General features: G+C 46.3%; 1 protein-coding gene across 13 annotated transcripts in view; it reads right to left on the minus strand.

Annotated features, from left to right (window-relative positions):
- Positions 1-745: 745 nt before the first annotated feature.
- The window catches only part of PPFIBP1 (PPFIB scaffold protein 1), a 121292-nt gene continuing 102112 nt past the window's right edge, over positions 746-19925 (minus strand). For 5 of the 13 annotated variants that reach the window (XM_075439166.1, XM_075439155.1, XM_075439144.1 and 2 more), the window contains 12 exons: positions 18424-18456; positions 16011-16152; positions 15602-15730; positions 14772-14922; positions 13452-13563; positions 13219-13307; positions 7388-7510; positions 6474-6599; positions 5434-5622; positions 4689-4868; positions 4258-4323; positions 746-3473 (listed from right to left, as the gene is read on the minus strand). In XM_075439166.1, the coding sequence (XP_075295281.1) occupies positions 3387-3473; positions 4258-4323; positions 4689-4868; positions 5434-5622; positions 6474-6599; positions 7388-7510; positions 13219-13307; positions 13452-13563; positions 14772-14922; positions 15602-15730; positions 16011-16152; positions 18424-18456 (1427 nt within the window). In that variant the 3' untranslated portion in view covers positions 746-3386. The remainder of the gene's footprint in view (positions 3474-4257; positions 4324-4688; positions 4869-5433; positions 5623-6473; positions 6600-7387; positions 7511-13218; positions 13308-13451; positions 13564-14771; positions 14923-15601; positions 15731-16010; positions 16153-18423; positions 18457-19925) is intronic. The other 8 variants (XM_075439104.1, XM_075439112.1, XM_075439177.1 and 5 more) reach the window with 3 other exon arrangements.

The following is a 19925-nucleotide window of genomic DNA, read 5'->3' on the forward strand; positions in this document are numbered from 1 at the left end:
ATATACGTAATGCAAGCGAACAGAAAAAAGATGGCTTTAATCTCCACAGGCTCTTGATCGATACACATCTATCTTTTCGCCATCACTGTAAACAGATGGACAACAAAAGTTTATTACACTCCGGGTTTCAGAGTGTTTATCCTCAGTGTTCCCACTGAAACATTGTGCTGAGGAACAAAACCACAGAAATGAAGATCACGAGACAGGGGTTCTGCATTCTCTGGGCTGTTACCCGGGCTATGCTGGGCAAAACAGCGATCATCACTGGTACCCGCACCCCAGCAACAAAATGGGGTCTGGGGAAGCTCAACTCCTGTTGGCAAAATCGGTGCAGCTCCGATGACTGCCGAGGGCTGTGAGGGCACGGCGAGGGCGATGACACCCGGGACCAGGGAGACGGGTGCCCTTCACAGCCAGGAGCACCACAGCTGGTCCGCCCTTCGGCACCCTGCGAGGACTCGCCGAGGAGCACACACCGAGCAATGGGGAACACTTTTTAATCACACCATACCAAACAACCCAAGCTGGTTCAAATCTGGATCCCAGGAATCACTAAAAACACTTGGGATAGTTGATTTTTTCACTGTTAGCTGAGTCTTTCTGCAGGCACTACTGACAAACAAACTAATCAGTCTGCAAAAAATTTGCTTCTTTGCCCCTTCTCCCTCTTTTGTCTTTTGAATAGTATGAAACAAGCTTCCTAGGAAAATACAAAGAAAAAAAAGAGGATACATTAAAAAGGAACCAACTTCCAGGAACACCTGGCATTTTCCACAGACTTTATTGGATTTTACATGGCAATACACAGTGGTTCTGCTGCCCTCTTCAAACATGCATGAATTAAAATACACCAACAGTATCAGCTGTGTGCACACGCGCACATGAGTTCACTTCCCGACTTATCACTCACTTTCATATTCCACCCCCATGAGATAACGAAGGTTCAGACGACAAGCAGTTTCGAAGGGACGACCTGGATTCCAACTGGTAAACGCAGGAAAAGGGTTGTTCAGAGCAGAATGCTACTTACACTGGACTTCAAATAAACCATCCTCTGCCTTTGCCAATACGCCTGCTAATAGTACTGGACTGAAGAGAAATCAGAAAGCATTTGTTTGTGCCTATTTCAGCACATAATATTGTGTCACTAGCCCACTAGCCCCCCCCCCCCTTTTTTTTCCTGTGACTATGCAGTTGTTAGGTTCACTAGCTGGCGCCTAGTGAGAGTGAATCTAGAGGAACACTTCTGCTGAGAAGCCGGCACCACATCTGCCCCGTGCTTCTTGCAGCATTTGAAACAGCAGGGTCTTAAGCCCAACTTCGACGTTTAAAAATAACCATACTGCAAAGCCCTCGCAGAAAGCGAGCCCTGAATTCACATCCCGAGCATCTGCACCCGAAGGCTGGCGGCAGGCGTTACCCAGCGTGGTGTTTCTGCCTGAATACAACAGCCCCAACACCCCCAAGACTGCAGAGGAAGAAACAACAGACGGCAAATTATTTGCGGATGTTACCGAGTCACGAATTTTGAATAAAGCGTCAGTTGTGATTTGTTTGTAGACAGATGGCAAGCAGCAGAAACTATTTTCTATATATGTTATGGGCTGTGTGCCTGGCTCCAGATACTAAAGAGAAAATGGCAGCACTTGATGTTATGTATAACACAACCGATCCACATCAGATTTTTCACCTTGGTACATCAATAATAGCCTACATTGCACATCCTTCAAAGAACCAGGCTGGTAACAGCTTATCAGGTTACAATAATATAATCATAGGTCTCCAATCTATCCCAGCATCCAATGGGAGCTCCCTGGAAGGCCCTGAAAGAACCTTTTTGACTTTCCTAGCTTTGTCAATAGTGTTTCAGAAATACCCACAAAGTCAGCACAAATCTCACATCCCTTGCACCACACCAGCAATGTGTCGGAAACAGTCTCACTTCCAGCAAGGAGAGGGGTGGAACAAGTGACAAACGCTCGGCAAAACAACACACCACTGCAAGGAACAATTCCAGCTGGACTTTTTTTTGCCTTTACACAGCAAGGAAGCTTCATGCCATTGTGCTAAAATACATGCAACGCTCAACACCATACGAATGACCACTGTAATAAACGAGTTACTTTTTTTTGTTTGCTTTTGGAGAGGACACCTTGCAGTACTGAAAGGCTGACAGAAGATTTCCACTGGCTAGTAAGGATTATTAAAATCTGATGGTCTTCAAAAGCAGAGGAGCTGCGCTTGAAGAAGATAAAACGATGAGCAACATTTTCAATATTTGAATCTTTCAGGAAAAGTCCCACCTTAGGTTTAATATTATGAAATGATACATTTCCTATACATTTCTCTATATAACTTTATTTTTTTGCAACCACACCATCTTTACACTAGCCACAGCACAGAAATATCCCTTCCATACACAGGGAGTACTCTCAACTTTACAGAATTTTTTTAAGTCACAGAAGTGTTAATAACCTTGTTTGAATGCTATAACTACTGCTGCTGGCAACAAGAAAGACAATGTTTTAAAATGTGCAGTTTCCATACGAGTCACTGCTAGAAGAAACTTGCTTTATAATTGTTTAATCCCAAATGGAAGATCATTAAACTGTGCACTCACTGAAAAGCAACGAAAGCAACCAGTTCCAAAGGTCAGCCTGCCTTTTCCAGTAACCAGCTGGTATGCAAGCTGGCATAATCTTTTTTACAACTCTCTCCCTTCCCCCACACCTCGAACTTTCCATCACTCTATCTCACAAAAGTTAAATTTTTGCTTTTATATGTACTTCATATACTTTTTTCTTTTTTTTTTATAAAACAGTATAAAAATAAGAGGAACAGTTAAGAGCACCGGGGAGTTTATGCAGGGTGGGGATAACTAAAATCCTACATTGGATACTGTAGGAAGGGCAGAACTGCTATTTGTGCTGAACAATGCACTTGAAAAAGAGCAGTAACATCTTTTTTCAGCTGAGAGCCTAGAGAAAGCTGATGCACAATATCTACAAACACAGTACTTCTACCTAACATCTTCCGTTACTCTGAAACAGTATAAAGGATTATCTGTGGTTGTGAGTAAGCAAAAGGAGCACTATGATACCACATAAATTTAAATGCAACACTCTGAAACGTATCACCAGTTTGTACATTAAATATAACAAAAACAACTACCATTCAACAGTGTCTGGGTGTTTCTTATGGCAACTTTAGAGTAGGCACCTTTTTTCCCTCTCCTTTATTTTTTAAAATTCTCCACTCCCCCGTATTACTTCCAACAAACAGAAGCAAGAGCAATGTAATGTACATGATCTGCTGCCCGTCATGTATAAGGGTGATGTTTCTTGCACATAGGAAAGTGAGCCTTGGTCAGTGCCTGGCGGTTACTGTCACACATTGGAGTCCTCATCTGTTATACTGGTGCTAGGAGAGCGAGTCGCAAAGTCTTTAAACATTTCATCTTCTTTCAACATGTGCTAGAAAGAAAGGAGGGGAGAGTCAATGTTCAGGCCCTCATGACTAAAACCAAGTGCCTGGGACAGCCCAGGCCTGTGCCCGGCAGCAAATGGCGCTGTCAGCCCTGCCAGACTCCGCCGAGCACATTTTCCACCCACACCGGCTCCCGGCCAGCTTGTGGCTCAGTCTCCTGCCGCTGGCCCGGGCGGCTGGGGCAGTGCAGGCTGGGGCTGGGCTTCCACCAGGAAAACGTGTCGTGACCCTCCGCTGGCAACCCACTGTCTGAGGGCAACCCGCCGGCACGGAGCCAGGGGCCGTGCCCTCTGCCCTCCTGGAGGGTGGAGAGCCAGCAAACAGGGCTGCTGACCACAGGCCACCGCTCCCGCCCGGCCAGGATGGGCGGCTGTCTTCCTCAACTGCTCGTTTTTCTTTTTCCTTCTGTCCCTGTACAAAACCCACAGGACCTCATCGAGCCCTAGTTCTGGTGAGGCTTCACTACACCCACAGCTTGCACAGTATTTGACGTCCTTTAGCCCTCAGAGACCAGTGGTGCTTCACTCTACCCAAAGGCTAGGTCCTGCTACGCGCTGGAATCAGTCACAGCAATCGCCCCCAAAGCTACAAAACTCAGCTGCTTAACGGAGCCAGTTATAGCAAAGAAAAGTTGTACTTCGTGCATTTATATTAAATAGTGGTGCTATTTAATATTAATATTAATATTAACAGCACCACTAGCGACTGCCAAGGGGTTTACATCCATTGTACAGAAACGGAGATTCCACAGACCCCACTTTTAAGCCTTACTGTCAAGTTGTTGATGCCTTCAGAAAATGCTCCTATTTGCCTCACGGTCCCTTCTGAATCTTCCATCTACAAAAGACAGATAGTGAATAATCAATGTATAATAAATTAATTGTATGCCATGACAGAGTGGCAATTATGTGCAGTAAACCATGTAACAGCTTGATTACACTCTGTACAGTCAGCGCGAGGGAGGAGCGTGCCCTGTCAGAAGAGAAGAGGGCAGTTATGCCAGAGTAGGTCCTAAAGGCGCTGCCTTCACAGCTCAAACCTCCTTGGGCTGAGAGCCACATCAGTTCGTGGTGCCGTGTAACTGCAGGAAGTCAGGACCTTCGTGGGCCAAAGCAAAAGGAAGGCTTCCCTGCGAAGAGGAAGGTTTTTCCACCAAACCTGACAGCACCGCCAAGGACTCCAAACCGCTAGAACTGGCTTACCTGCTCCAGCCTGTCCAAATCATCATCGTCATACACTCGGATATCCAGGCCAGGCTTAAAACCCTTCTTCGACACACTTCCAGATGCCCGCTCCAGCTCCATAGGACACACATACTCTTCCACATCATCTTGCTTCTTCTTCCTCAGGCTCCCAAAATTGCTGAAGGCAAGTTTCTTTGGCTTACAAGTGAAGAGAGAGTTGCCAAGAAGTTAGAGAGTCAGCAAAGAATTAGCAGATCTCTGAGGCTTGCCTCGGTGTTTCAGTGACGAAGGGTCAAAACCCCACTGCTCTCCTAAACAAAGATCTTCTGAATAGCTGTGTTTCATCATAACAGCATCCAAAATTCCCCTCATTTCACCACTGTTAAGAACACCATTTAAAGGATCCCAAGGGAGATCAGAGTCCCGCTGCATTGAACCATGAGCATGTAAGCAGTAAGAGACAGTCTCCCTCCCAACCACCTTACAGTACAGACAGAAGGACAACACGAAAGAGTGCTGCCCCTTGTCTGTGCCTATGAGAGGCTGAGCTGTGGTGCACTGACAGCAGATACAAGTGTCAAAGCCAGATCTCCTGAGTCCTGTTCTCATGCTTCTCTCATTAGCAGCCAGCCCCTTTCCTCAGACCTTACTGAACTGCTCTCCAAACACAGATAAAATCAGCCAAACGTGGATAAAACCAGCACACTGGAGATCTAAATGGCTGCCTGGAAGCTCAGGCATGGCCCCAGAGCAAGTGACCTACCTTTACTTTGGCAGTTGCTGTTAAGAGGACGTAGTCTGGGGACTCCATGGCTTCGCGTTTCTGCTGCTGGGCCTCCTGCCCAACGAGGAGGTTGAAATGAGTCGCCAAGTGCCGTCTCAGTAGCGTTTTGTTTGGTGGGATGTTCAGCAACTGTGCCATGGTTTCTACATTGAAACGAGGCTCCAAAACCTATCAATCAAACCACAGAGAATCCAGCTGAATCCAGTACTGTCTGATGAGGTCTCAAGGACATCAACAGGTACACCTATCTTGGTCACTTCCTAAGGCTGCTTTGGGGTTTTTGTCTGTATTTTGCAGGAAATATACAACCAAGACAGAGAAAAGAGAGTTAACGAGTTAAAGGATCCATCAAATGCTACCTCCAGGCTTTCCTTCTTGAGCTCTAAATAGAAACAAATTGGCAGGTAAGAATAAAGCAATGGGTAAATCCACCTGTAACTCATGTAATGCGTGAAGCTGCCACAAAATGCTTAGCCACCATCCTCTTTAATTCTAGAAAACATAGCCAGAGGAATGACGGAAAATAGACATAAAATGTTTGGAGCAGGGATATACTTCTTAATCACCACAACAAACTTCTGCAAGTTAAGTCTTGCCTGGAGTGTCTGATGCTAGAGCAATTACAGCCAATCCTGGTTTGACATTGAAATCACAAATTTTACAAAAGTAACAAGCCTTCCTCACAAATAAAAACATATCCAGGTCTAGGAAGGAAGATGGTGGCTGTTTAACAGCATGATAGCAGTGGACAGCACTGTCGGACACGAGGTGGAGAATGCCATACCTGAATTACATTGTGAGGGGAATCCAGATAATCAGACCCACTGCTGCCCACACTAATTCTGCCCAAGACATTCAGGTCCTTTAAACTATCGGGTAATAAATTTTGATAGCAATTTCTTATTACGCAGAATAAGAAGATAAGGTGTGTGTAGCAAAGATGATGTGAAAACCTTGCTCTAGCGATTCTCAGTCATATTTTTAAAAATAAAATGGAATAAACCAGCCTAAAGCCTTACCATCAGTCCCCCATGCACGCCACTCCCCCGCAGATTAGGAGCATACTCTGCCAGATCAACGGAGCGCAACCACTCCATCACGCGATGGTTGGTCCATTGGGTGACCTCAGAAGGTGTGACGTTGTTCTGTGAACAGGAGGAACAGGCTGTTAAGAAGACTTCTTGACTCGGCTGTCCCAGCCCTAGTCTCTACTGAAACAAACCTCTCCTGCCCTCAATGAATGCACTCACTTCAGAAAAAAACCTCTTTTTGTATTGCTGTCTTGCAGCAACACCAGTGTGGAGATGGGTCTGTGTTATGCTGCACGCCGTTTGATTATCCTGCTGTGCACTAGGACTACTTCCAATTTCTACCAGCAGAACTCAAAATTTAACTAGCTCCAAGAGCCACTGTGCTTTCCTTGCAGACATGCATCGTGAATCTAAATCCAAGTGCCTGGCTTGCTTCATCATCCATTGCCCTATACAGCATACGCTGCTTCCAAAATGGAGCCTCATGGCAGTCTCCCGTCTGGTAACAGGGCCAAACTCCTTTGACACAGAAAATTTTGACACAGCCATCCATTGTCCAGCGAGTTACACAGGACTCACGGCAACAGTGTGCCGAGTTCAACATGATTTATGTTGCAGACAGCACATCAGAGACTAAGCCAAAACAGCCAGCTGTTGGCTAGGCAGAGGAGCGGGAGATTTGGCAAGGGGCCATGAGTCTGGGGCCATGACAGGTGGAGGAAAGCAAGTGGTGTTCCAGGTAGTGATGGCAGAGGATGAGACTTGGAAGAACAACACGAGAAAAAGGAAACCGAAAATGAAGCAGAATGAAATAGAAAGGAGAAGTCAGAGCAGGAATAATCAGAAACACCAGAGAAAAACTCCAAAGGATTCCTCTTCACAGTTTTGTCTCAAAGCAGTACCTCATCAGAAGGCCTCCTGCGCAGACAGTTGGGCTCGAAGTTATTTATTCTCAAAACTTGAATGGCCCTTTTGATGCTGAGGTGGTGGAGGACACTGACAACCTTCAAAGACAGCAAGTCATCCTGTCAAAGAGGAAGGGGGAGTTAATAAACACAAACGTGCTTACTGGTGGAACCAGCACCTGACTGGAGGAGACTGCTTCAGACCTTGAGTTAAAATGGCACACCTGACACATTCTGGGGTAAGATTTTAATACATGAGACATGATTAACACCAAACCATCTGTCCCAAAATAACAGCTTCCCATATTTCTCTGTGCTAGCTCCTGGGATGTTCTTCACACAGGGTACAGACCTTAGTACGAGAAATCTGGGGTAACAAGGAAGGGAGAGGGTGAGATGACACAGCCCCAGTGACCTGATCAAAGCCAGGACAGCTTTCCAAACACGGTGCATCAGACTCACCTGGCATTTGCATTTAATCCTGCCAAAAGTTTTAATACCCCAAACAACTAGCTAAAAGTTTAACTGAAAACAATAAAATACCCTGAAAATGGAGGCATTCTGTATAGTTAGAACGAAAAAAAAAAACAAACGAGCGAAGAAGAAAAACACGAAGGTGTGTCAGGTTAGTCTCCCACATCTGCAAATGATAAATGTTCTTTAAAATGCTTGTCACAAGTGACGGAACGATAGAAAGGGTGACTGTACCCAGGCTGCTGAAGTCTCCTTTGCCCCTGCTCACCATCACTGTGTAGCTCCTACCTGGCACAGGCACCGGTAATGGTTTGAGGGAAGGAGGGCAGGGTGGCCAGGAGCACCAATGCCCCTCAGACGTGCCAGGGGAGCACGCTGGACACACGGGCAGCCCGAAGGCTGGCTCTGTGACAAAGCACTGCAAGGCAGCCTGGCTGTGCCTTTACACCGCACCGTTTGTGTTCAGTGTGGCATGAGCCACTTCTCACATCGCAGGGCAAGAGCCTGCAACGGCACGGCCACACTCCTCCCGGCAACGCATCGGTGATACGGACAAAAGCAGCTGGTTCTTTCTCCAAAAGCTCGATCCTCGTAGTGGCTTTTACTGAAGCATTCATCTCACAGGGGACTTCTTCTATAGCTCGCACAGACCGGCTGCTTAGGCTCTCACCAGCCTCTGTGGAAAGTGTCAGGCGTCTCTCAGGACAACTCATGCCATGCCAAGGAATGAGATGGTGCCTCACAGTGCCCCTCTCTCTGTACTGACCACAGGGCACAGACAACTGCCTTTGGCTGAGCCAGTAGCTTTTGTATCTCAAGACCTAGGAGAGATGAGTTTCCCCCTTTCAGGACTACAACACCAAGCAGGAGTTTTGCTTTGGTTCCACTGAAGTTCTCTCTTCTCCTTTTTGTACTCAGGGCTCCTTCAAACGACCAAGGAGGGGAGAGCAAGGGGGCTCAACTTACAGGCCACATGTGGTGGACAAAGGTGAAGGAGACAGAAGCTTGAGATGAGGTTCACAGGTTAAAAAAGGCTGCTGGTGCTACTGAAAACCCCAATCTGCTGACAGGTTTGCAAAGGAAGCAATGCAGATGATGTCACATTTTGCCCACCTCTAGTTTCATTCCAATGAGTAGCCCCAGAAATTTAGCATTTCAAAACCAAAATAATTAGGTTCTCTCTCATTCAAGCAGCCAAGCCACGAGAAGTTGTAAGGAGGAGTAAATTACAGGCCTGGTCAGACTTCTCAGCTTCCTCACTGCTGCTGCTGCTCCACAGGAGTGTTACAGAAGAAAAACCTCCTGTGCACCGCAGCTGTGCTCACATGCTGCAAGACTTGCATTCCTGCCAAGTTACGCTCTTCACTTGTAATTGAGTCCTAACTGTGCCAGTTAGGGGACGGTGTCTCAGAGTCCAGTTCTCTGCTGGTGCAAGCTGGGTGACTTAGATAAATTTATGGATCCTTGCGCCATGGTTAACCTGGCTTAATATGTTTTAGTATTACTTTTGTGTTACGAATGCTGGATTTGATTTTGTCAGAATATTTAAAACTAGATTCTTCACTTACCCAAATACCTCTCATTGCATTTGGCTAATCTCATGATGAATTTAAGAGTAGAGTTTCTACATCATGATTTGTTATTTTATTTATTATAAAACAATAAATATTTGCTGTTTATTTTGAGTCAGGGTAACTTCATGAGATTTTTGAAAGTATTTCTTTCATACTTCGCATATGGCTGTATTTAGTTGGCTGTTTACACTGAATCTGTTGTTATAATCTGATGGTTAAATTCTGTCTAAAAATATCCCTAGTGGTCTACAATTAAAGCAAAGTGACAGGAAGAATATCTATTTAAAAGGCAAAGTTCCTGCTACGCATCCCTCCTCTGTCCACCTACTACTTTTCTTTCTTTTTTAATACAAAAAAGACTGACTGTTGAATAATACAAGTTCCCTCACCTTACAGCCTATGCTGCGTCTTACCCCCTTCAATCCTCACCCACAGAATCACAGAATGGTAGGGGTTGGAAGGGACCTCTGTGGGTCATCTCCCAACACAAGATCAAGCTCAGTGAAGCCTACTGGCATCAGCTCTCCAAGCCTTACGCAGAAAGAGACTCCCTCCTACTTCTATATTAATATCCAAACTCAAAAAACTAAAGGAAACAAACTCCAAACCACACTACATAAGCAGTGAGTATTTCACCTCTGACCGAAATGGACTCAACAGCAAAGTCATGCCAGGCAGCCGCGGCAGGTCAGTCCCGGGCAGCGGCTGCAGCTCCTCAGCAGTGCTGTGCTTGTCTTACAGGAGGAGAGTTAGATGGATCAACCCTAGGCTTCCTCCTGGTCTGCTTGTAAAGCCTATACAAAATACATGCAAATGTGACATAAAAAGGTAACTTTTGCTCTGCCTATGGCACGACTCATGAGAGAACAGGAGTGTGATGCATTTCTTCTTTGTTATACAGAAAGAATTAATATTGGCGACGCTCAGTTTGCATTTGTGTCTCCAGAGAAGAACAAAGGTCTTTTTTCATCTTACCTGAGACCTCACACAAAGAAAACCTGCTGGGTTGGCTTCACCTGACCTGCAGTAAAGTAGGGAACTGACCTGGTGCTAAGCAACTAGAAATATATTATGCAAAAGCTACTAAATGTAGCCTGTTTTCAAACAGGTTGGCTCTTAAAACAGCAATTTTCTTCGAAGGAAATTGCTTGGGTTTTCTTCACCTAAGCATCCACGTGAATAGGTAAGTAGACAAAATGTTTGCTCACTGAAGAAAAAAATTCCACTTACTTCTATTAATAAACAACAACCTGAAGAGCAAAGGCCCAATTGCACAAACTGCGACCACAGACTTCGCACACATTTGTGTACTTACAGACGCTGCCTGAGCACATCAGTCTCATGCACAGCTGTGAGGCACAAAAAATTGCACATTTCTCATGCACGAGTCCGGGCTCTTGCTTACTACGTTTGCTCTACCTTAAGATAGTATCTTTAAAGCTGAAAAGAATATAGGAAATACTTGCAGGTGAGTAGTAGTATCAGGCCTTCTGTTCCCTACAGGTTACAACTATTAGTATTAGCTTAACCGAGGTCACCTGCTACAGTTTCAATGGGTCCTCTAAACACCGCAATGAAGCACACAGACAAACCTGGCATTCTGGCACATCCTTTTGAAGTGGATTGAGAACTGGCTGAATGGCAGAGCTCAGAGGGTTGTCATCAGCGGAGCTGAGTCTAGTTGGAGGCCTGTAACTAGTGGTGGCCCTCAGGGGTCAGTACTGGGCCCAGTCTTGTTTAACTTCTTCATCAATGACCTGGATGAAGAGTTAGAATGTACCCTCAGCAAGTTTGCTGATGACACCAAACTGGGAGGAGTGGTGGATACACGGGCAGGCTGTGCTGCCATTCAGCGAGACCTGGACAGGCTGGAAAGTTGGGCAGAGAGGAACCTGAAGAAGTTCAAGAAGGGCAAGTGCAGGGTCCTGCACCTGGGGAGGAACAACCCCATGCATCAGTACAGGCTTGGGGTGGACCTGCTGCAAAGCAGCTCTGCAGAGAGGGACCTGGGTGTGCTGGTGGACGACAGGTTGACCATGAGCCAGCAGTGTGCCCTGGCTGCCAAGAAGGCCAATGGGATCCTGGGGTGCATCAAGAGGAGTGTGGCCAGCAGGTCGAGGGAGGTTCTCCTTCCCCTCTACTCTGCCCTAGTAAGGCCCCATCTGGAGTACTGGGTCCAGTTCTGGGCTCCCCAGTTCAAGGAAGATGAGGAGCTACTGGAGAGAGTCCAGCGGAGGGCTACGAAGATGATGAGGGGACTGGAGCATCTCTCCTATGAGGAAAGGCTGAGGGAGCTGGGCTTGTTCAGCCTGAAGAAGAGAAGGCTGAAAGGGGACCTTATAAATGCTTATAAATATCTGAAGGGTGGGTGTCAGGAGGATGGGGCCAGACTCTTTTCAGTGGTGCCCAGCGACAGGACAAGGGGCAACGGGCACAAACTGAAGCACAGGAAGTTCCGTCTGAACATGAGGAAGAACTTCTTCCCTCTGAGGGTGACGGAGCACTGGAACAGGCTGCCCAGGGAGGTTGTGGAATCTCCTTCTCTGGAGATATTCAAGACCCGCCTGGACAAGGCCCTGCACAGCCTGCAGTAGGTGACCTTGCTTCGGCAGGGGGGTTGGACTGGATGACCCACAGAGGTCCCTTCCAACCCCTACCATTCTGTGATTCTGTGATCCTTTTAGCAGCAGCAATGCCTCTGACACTCTGACCTCCGTCAGCCTTCTCCCTACAATCACCCAGAAAATTTGAAGACCCAATTTACAAACCATTCAACAGCTTTGAAATTATTGTCATAAAGTCCCATGAGACACAAGAGAGGTTCAGCTGTTGAAGAGAATTCTGTACTTCTGGTACACCACATGTGCCTAGGTTGACGCTGCAAGAACAAGTACTCTTACAAGAGTAAGCTCCATCTTTAGCTTCCTTTCAGTAGATTCAGTCACCTAGGGCAAAACTCACATCCGGAGATGGCGACTATGTGGCACTTTTAAGTTCCTCTTTAAAACTTTTTACAGAGGACCAGAGTAATGCACTGATGGTCCGCTGGCCTCCAGACAGGCGCCGACTTTCTGCTCTAGGGAGCTACGAGCCAGATTGCCATGATCCTGCTCCCCGGCTCCTTGCTGACCCTGGACCCCCTAAGACGCCCGTCTGGTCGCGCTCTCCCTGGATGGACATGAGAACAGCTGTCTGCAACACGAGAGCTGCCCAAGCAGCCACAGAGCCCCTCGGGCACCCGACTCATGGGGCTAGCCGGGATTTGGCCAGTGGCCGCTCCCGCGGGAGGGCTGAGGGAAAGAGAGCTGGCAGCGGCAGTGCCTCCTTCCGCAGCCGGCTGCCTCTCAGGGCCAGCTGCTGCCTGGCCCCCTCTTCCCCTCTGTCTATCGCAGGGGCAGGGAATGCGTCTGGGGCCGATGCTGCTGCCAGGAAAGGCTTGGGGACAGCCGAGAGGAGGTGAACATGGGAAGGGGAGAAGGCTGTTCGCACAAGTGCGTGGTAGGGCACGGTTGCTGGGGCTGTGGGGTGCTGTTGCTGGCGAAATGACCCAAAAGGCAGCAAGAGGGGCTGGGGTGCCAGCATAGAGGCTGGGATGGAGAGGTTGGAGGGTGTTGTGTGGATTTAGTATCCATGCAGCCGCAACAGCAGGCACAATAAAAGTACCCCTCTAGTCTCATCTGGTCTTTAGTGAGCTATCTGGAGGTACGCCAGCATGCATTAAAGTGGGGAGAAACTAAGAACACAAACAAGATGTCCAGAAAAGAAATGCCATTCACTCACCACGCTCATGTAATGGAGCATTCGGCCGTCCACCTTTCCTTCATCAAACTGGGTCTTATACTGGGGGAGGCCAATGTCGTCCAGCCACCCTAAGGCAGAGAGATACTCATGTTAGTGCGGTAGCTGAGATACCTAGCACCAGTTAGTGCTATTCCCACCTTCTGAGCCCCAAATTAGCCATGATTAGGAACCCCTATCAAAATTTGCTGCCTCAGCATGCAATAAAATCTTACTGGTAACCCAGTGGTAATCCAGTTTTCCATGATTGTTTTCCTCTTCAGAGCCGAGTGCCTGCAGAGCAAGCTGAAGCTTCTTCCGATGCAATGGGTGCTTTATCCCAAGCTCCTGTGGAAGGAAGGAAAGCAGCAAACCTAGAAAGAGCACTGTATTTTATTTCTCCCTCTGCTGAACTACAAATGGTTTCAGAGAGTCACACTGTACACAGCACTTGCTGGTGACTTGGCAGGTGTATTTTCTACTTGCTGAAAATCAGCATCATTTTAGCACATGTTCAGCACTAGGGAAAGGCCCACTCACTGTGGTGAATTAATTTCAAAACGTAGTGGATTCCAAAACGTATGAAAATGTCAGCCACAACATTCCCATGCCAGGTTAAAAATCCCCACAATTTAAAACATGTTAGCATTCAGAAAAATACTCAATGGGATTACTTTCTTCCCTCCCACTACGGCTGGTAAGATTAAAAGAATTATTTAGTTAAGAGTACATGAAGGTCCCAGGAATTACTGAAATTTATTAATACTTCCAAATGCATTAACACCTTCCCCAGTCTAGTTGCAAGTGCAGCCATTCCAGGATCTCTTCAATGCCACATACACTTTCACCAATGCTTGCTACTTAATGTGACCTCTGATAACTTTATTACAACCCACTATGTCCATATCACACTTTTCTTATTCCACTTTTAGCACAACTGCAACTTTGAATTAGCTCACTCCCTCACTGAGAAAACTGGGTTACTATTTGGTGAGGATAGTGATTTTTCAAAGCTGAAAATTGAAATGTTAGCAAATATTGTGGATTCAAAGTACAGATTGAATCAACGTTTTAATGTTTCTCGTTTTAGAAAACAAGCTGTAAATAACTCTATAAGGATTGAAGACAAAGAAACTGATCACCCTTGTGTGTAACAAATCCTCATTCCTCTGTGCAAAAGGTGCAGAAAACACAGTCAGACCAAAACAGCAGCTTTTTACACCTTTCCCAGGCATAAAATAACTGTACCATACACAAGTGGTAATGAATCTACAAACCCATATGATAATGAGGCACTCTTGTGTGCACATTTTTAAAGTGGCACAGCTGATTGATATGTCCATGCTTAACGAAGTTAAATCAAATATTTGTAATTATTTAGTTTCATTAGAGAGCATTACATTTCTATGAAACTTCAATTAAAAGAAACAGATTTGGCATCGCTGCAGATGACACAATTTTAAAAATTAATCTTTTTTTTTTTAACTGGATGCACCTTACACAAATAGCAATTTTTTGCCTGTTTAATTGAAAGCAGCACTTCCAGTATTTCTCACCTTTTCCAGATCCTGCTGAGAAGCCTGCAGAAGCGTTTGCCCAGACAGTATCCAGTGTTTGCCATTACTAATGTAAGAGCCTAGCCCTTGGTCCTGGAGCCAGTTGCAAACCTGCTCCTTTGTCCACTTTGCGAATGGCGTGTCCAGCTCACTATAGAAGATTTTACAAAAAAAAAGACTGATAAATGCCATATCTCAAATCTCCTATTCTCATACCTAGCGATAAAACCTAAGCCTAATTGATGAGTATTCTGTGGGAGTTGGGACAACCTCCATGGAAGAACGTGCATCACGGTCAGCTGTTAGGTGAGCCTCATGAGGCAGAGGATGTCTCTCCACTTCTGAACTGTCAGCACCACGAAGCACTGATTGCTGCTGCTGATCTGCCACTATCACAATAAACACAGTCTATTAATAGCACTGGAACACCCACCTCTGCTGCCTAGGGCGGCTAAAAATCTGAAGTAAGACCATCATGTTTTACTTTAGCTTTTAATCCCCAGAAGTGCAGCCGACATTGTGCCAGAGGAATATCTGCCATTGCCACGCGAGGGCTCACGCCCTGCTTCACACAGCCTCGCAGCTGCACTCCTGCAGAGCCGTGAGCAAGGCAGGCTCCGCTCGGCAGCAGGACCCTGCCACCCAGCCAGCCTCCACCCTGCGAAGACCATCTCTTAAAGCAGACAGAGAAAATGGCCTGGGTCCACCAGCCTCCCTTTGCCAGTAGAGGGGATATTTCATTTTGGCACTGCACTTCTCCTTTGGACCCCGTGCTCAACCGGAGCTGCCGGGAAGGCAAGCACCAGCACACTTTGCACCATTCCTCTTACTTGTGAGACTGTCCCAGGTCTCGAGACCAGCCCAGCCGTGGCCCCGCCGTTGCTCTTGTCCCTCCTCTTTTGAACTCCGTCTCAGATGTGTCACCTGGGTTGAAGGTAGTAGACTGACTTCTTTTAAGTCTAGTTTAAAGGAAGAAAGCATATTCATGTTTGGCTAAGGGAAAGGCATGCTTCTACTACTGCAATCAATATAGTTACGATCTCCTGCAGGGTTTGTAGCTTTTCCTCCACCCTCCACTGACCTGATGTTAGGTCCCTCAAATGCCACACTGGCTCCTGCTCTTGAGACAGTAAACCATGAAGCCACAGCTTGGAAGGGGAAAAACGGAAGATGTGTTTCAAGCAAGCCCCCGTGCAAGCCCCAGCTCCGGAGAACAGTAATTTCTTAACTTTTACTTACTTTCCAAATAACTTCTTGATCCCTCTGGCCTTCTTCTTGGAATCTGGAGAAGGTGGAGTCATCTGTAGACTATCGGTTTCTTTTGGGCGAGGTGGCAAGCCAGCCAGATCCAAGTGATCTGCAGATCCCTTCTCCGTTTCAGCTATTAGAAAGCAAAAGCCTCATCAAGGCTCACTTGCAGGAATGACAGTCAGGAATGACTCTTGCTAAAATTATTGACAGCCATCACACTAAGAAAATGGGGCAAAGAGGGATGGGAGAATCCAGGAGAAACAACACTTGTTCTTCCTTCATGGGCCTGACTGGGAACACCCCAAGGCAATGCTCTGCACCAGTTAAGTGCCTTGCATCCAAGGTGGGCAAAAACAACCCCATGAATCAATCAATGAATTACATCCCAAGTTTACTCTTCCTTGGGGAGTGCTCCTACAGTCCTTTCACAGACAAGAGCTGTGGCACGTGGATGTCTAGGAACAACTCAGTGCCACGCAGGGCACCAAACCAGGAGTCCCCAAAGCACACTAAAATAACTAACTTCCCTGCAGGTGTCCTTCCTAATAACTTGCAATATCCTGTAAGTTTCCCGTCCAGGAAATTCCAGCAACAATCAGCTCCTCCTGCCCCAGGAGCAGGAGTGCCCTTTCCCCCTCAGTTCTGCAATCTGTGGAATATTTTGTCCTCTGCAGAAAGTTTAGGCTCTGTCTGAACTTGGTCTTCTCTTTTGAGAGACGCACAGGACATCTCTGAAAGACCCTGCACATTACCACCCACTCTAAAAGCATTAAATCTTTGATCTGTAGCCGTTGTTTTCTATGACAACAAACCTGAGGGCTCCTGTCCCCGAAAGGGAAGTTGTCACAAGGTTGTTTAGTAAAAGCTAGACTAATAAAGAAGAAAACTATTTTAAAATTATTTTAAAAGAAAACTAAAAGAATTGCAGTATCTACGAGGCTACGTAAGCAGAGATGTGCCAGCAAGTGCAAGACAGCTGAATACAACCACTACGTGGAGCTGATGCCACTTACTTGCTGAGCAACAGTGACAGCACGAGCCTGTTCAGACGAAGCAGCCGCGCCAAGGCAGCCTGCAGCAGGCTGACAGGCAGGCCTGTAAGCACTTTTACCATCTCTTAACATGGCTATGTAATTAGATGACCATCATTTGATTTTGAAATGGACTCTCAGACTTCCAGGAAAAAAACAAACAAGTTACGTGAGCGAAGGCAGAGCGTGTATTGCTGGGACGCGTGGTCTCAGGCCACAGAGCTAAGGCTGAGGCAGCCACAATGTGCCACAAACAGCAACAAACTGCAGGCTCTGCCAGCATATCTTTCTGCTGGGCAAAGTTTAGATGATTCAATCAGAATACATTTGAACACGTCCCATTCTCCACCAATGCTTCAGATATTAAACCTTGCAGTGAAGCAGCAAGACCACATAAAAGATGATTTCTGGGCACTCTGGCTTGACCGCTATTGAATACAGGGATCCTGCCGGTGAGAGGCAGCACTGACATTGAATCAGGCTTTTGCACTTGTGGTTTCTGCTTTACTTGTATAAGAAAAAGTGTGAGCTTACAAAAAACACATTTAAACAGCATTCTAGAGAGAGAATACCAGGACAAGGCTGGGTGCATTAGTAGCAGAGATTTGCGGGTATAGCAACATTTGCTTCTTGTACCTCGCTCCCCTTCATGCACTGACACAGCCCCAACATTTTAAGGGGCCACATGGGAAACGGAGAGGGCCCAGAACACTTGGTCCCTTCATCAGCAAGGGGCACACTGGGTGGCTCGACAACCACCCTGACTGACACAGCTCCGCTTGCAAGGCAGGGCCTCGCAGGTCTTACCTGTCCTTGCCAGAACCATCCAGGGAATCACGAGACTGGTTTTTGCTACGTGAATGGCTCCATCTCCATCCGCCTCAATTATTTCTCATTATTTTATTATATAATAAATATAACTGCTTCTTAGAAGATGAATTACGTATTCTTCCCTCCAGAACTCCCCCAAATGAACACCGGGGAAACATACCTCATTCCCTGCTTCGCCACCCTCTAACCTCTTCCAGGGGCTCAAGGACAGGCGACAGCACAAAGGTGCCTCAGGTATTTAACCACCACTGATTCTCACCTGCTACCTCAGGCTGTGGGTAACTGTGCTCAGAGCTATGGCAAAGGTCTCCGCAAATTAACCCGCAATCTCTCTCATTAGTAGCAGTTACTGAGAAACGGCGCAGTTGACTTTTAGCAGAGGGCAGATGTTACGTGAAAACTCCTTTTAGTGATGGACAAGAGTTTTGATGCAGAGCTCTGGTGTCTAGCTCTTGTTTTAAAAGTGTGTGGCCATAACCAGCTGTTAGCAGCAGATACAACACAGCAGTGGTACAGGCAGACATGCAGGATTACTATACCTAAAGTAGGTGCACTTGCACTTCGACTGCGATCTTCAGATATCCAAACAACGCACATAACCACACGCAGCACAACGGGAGAGAACACGCAGAGGGACAAGGTAAAACACAGTTCAAAACTTATGTCAGCAAAATACAAGACAAAAGGAGGGAGGTACATGAGACACATGCGCTACACGCAACACTGAATTCACACAGAGATTAGGATGACCAATTCACTGTTAATCCCCTCTATCACAAAAAAGAAATGCAGTGGAGATCTACGGCAGGGAGGGTAAAACAGCACCGCAGCCACTTCGGTGCAGGGAGGTCACTTGCTCCATGTCACATTGGGCAGGTGACTCATGTGGGCTGCGGCAAAGTATCTGGACACCAGCTTTACAGACGGAAGCATTGAAATCTGGATAACATAAATAACTTACTCAAATTCACAGGACCCTGATCTACATGGCCCATCTTCCAATCGTGACAGCCACAAGTAGTCCACTTTATTAGACCAATTAATTTCAGGATGAAGCAAGTGACTACACAAAAGCACGCATGAAATAAAACAAAGCAAAGAGTCTAACCCTCAGAATGGACTGCACATCTATTCCAAGTAAGCCAGCAAGTTCCCAAGTTATGTGTCACAGGAAAATATAGGCAATGTGTAATAAACGTGTAGCTATGTTATTTCTTTCGAACAAAAGTGTAAAATTGTCTTTGAGAAAGTAAGAACAGGATACTCTTCTGCTCAGCAAAGCAGATGCTATCCTCCTTCAGGCTTCTGAAAGACAGAGCTAAATTCCTAAATCTCGTATAAGAGAAAGCCTAAAACTTTTGATGAATGGCAGTAGATCTGATGCACAGACTCACCTGATGCTTGAACCGGAACAGTGGAAAGACTACTACAGCAGAGCAGTGAATGTAAGAAGGATTTCAGTTGGTGGTAACCGAGACTTCTGCATTAAGCAGTACATTTTGTTTATTTCTTTGTCCTGTGCAAACATCATCAAATGACAATACCAAAACAACTCCCCCTCCATTACAGGTCCAAAAATAAACATGAGCTTGAATAACTTGTCAATCTTCTTCCTGTTGTCACAATCTCTTTTGTAAGGCTGCTTAAATATACATAAAATGAAGAGGAAGACTGAGTGCTGCTCCCTCATTTCTGTACATCTGAAAATCTTATAGAAGATAAACTGAGGATGGAGCCAGGAGGAAAAAAAGCACACACATCCCGTGTGTGAACTACCGCCAGACAGGCAGCATTTCAAAACAGCAGCGGCTCACTATAAGGTCCCAGAGGAGATATCACAGCAGAGGGTGAAACAGCTCAGACACTTCATTATATCAGTGAGTTTTTTTCTGGGGGCTTTTGTTGCTGTTTGATATTTTCCAAACATTCTACTGAGAAAAGTGCCACCAAGTCACAGTGACACTAAGGCTGGCCATCCTGCTTCTCAGGACAGCTACAGCTGTTGTTCAGGCCCATGTTCAAAACACACAGAATCTGCACG

This window comes from Opisthocomus hoazin, chromosome 1, assembly GCF_030867145.1.
Source record: "Opisthocomus hoazin isolate bOpiHoa1 chromosome 1, bOpiHoa1.hap1, whole genome shotgun sequence".
Lineage (NCBI taxonomy): Eukaryota > Metazoa > Chordata > Aves > Opisthocomiformes > Opisthocomidae > Opisthocomus > Opisthocomus hoazin.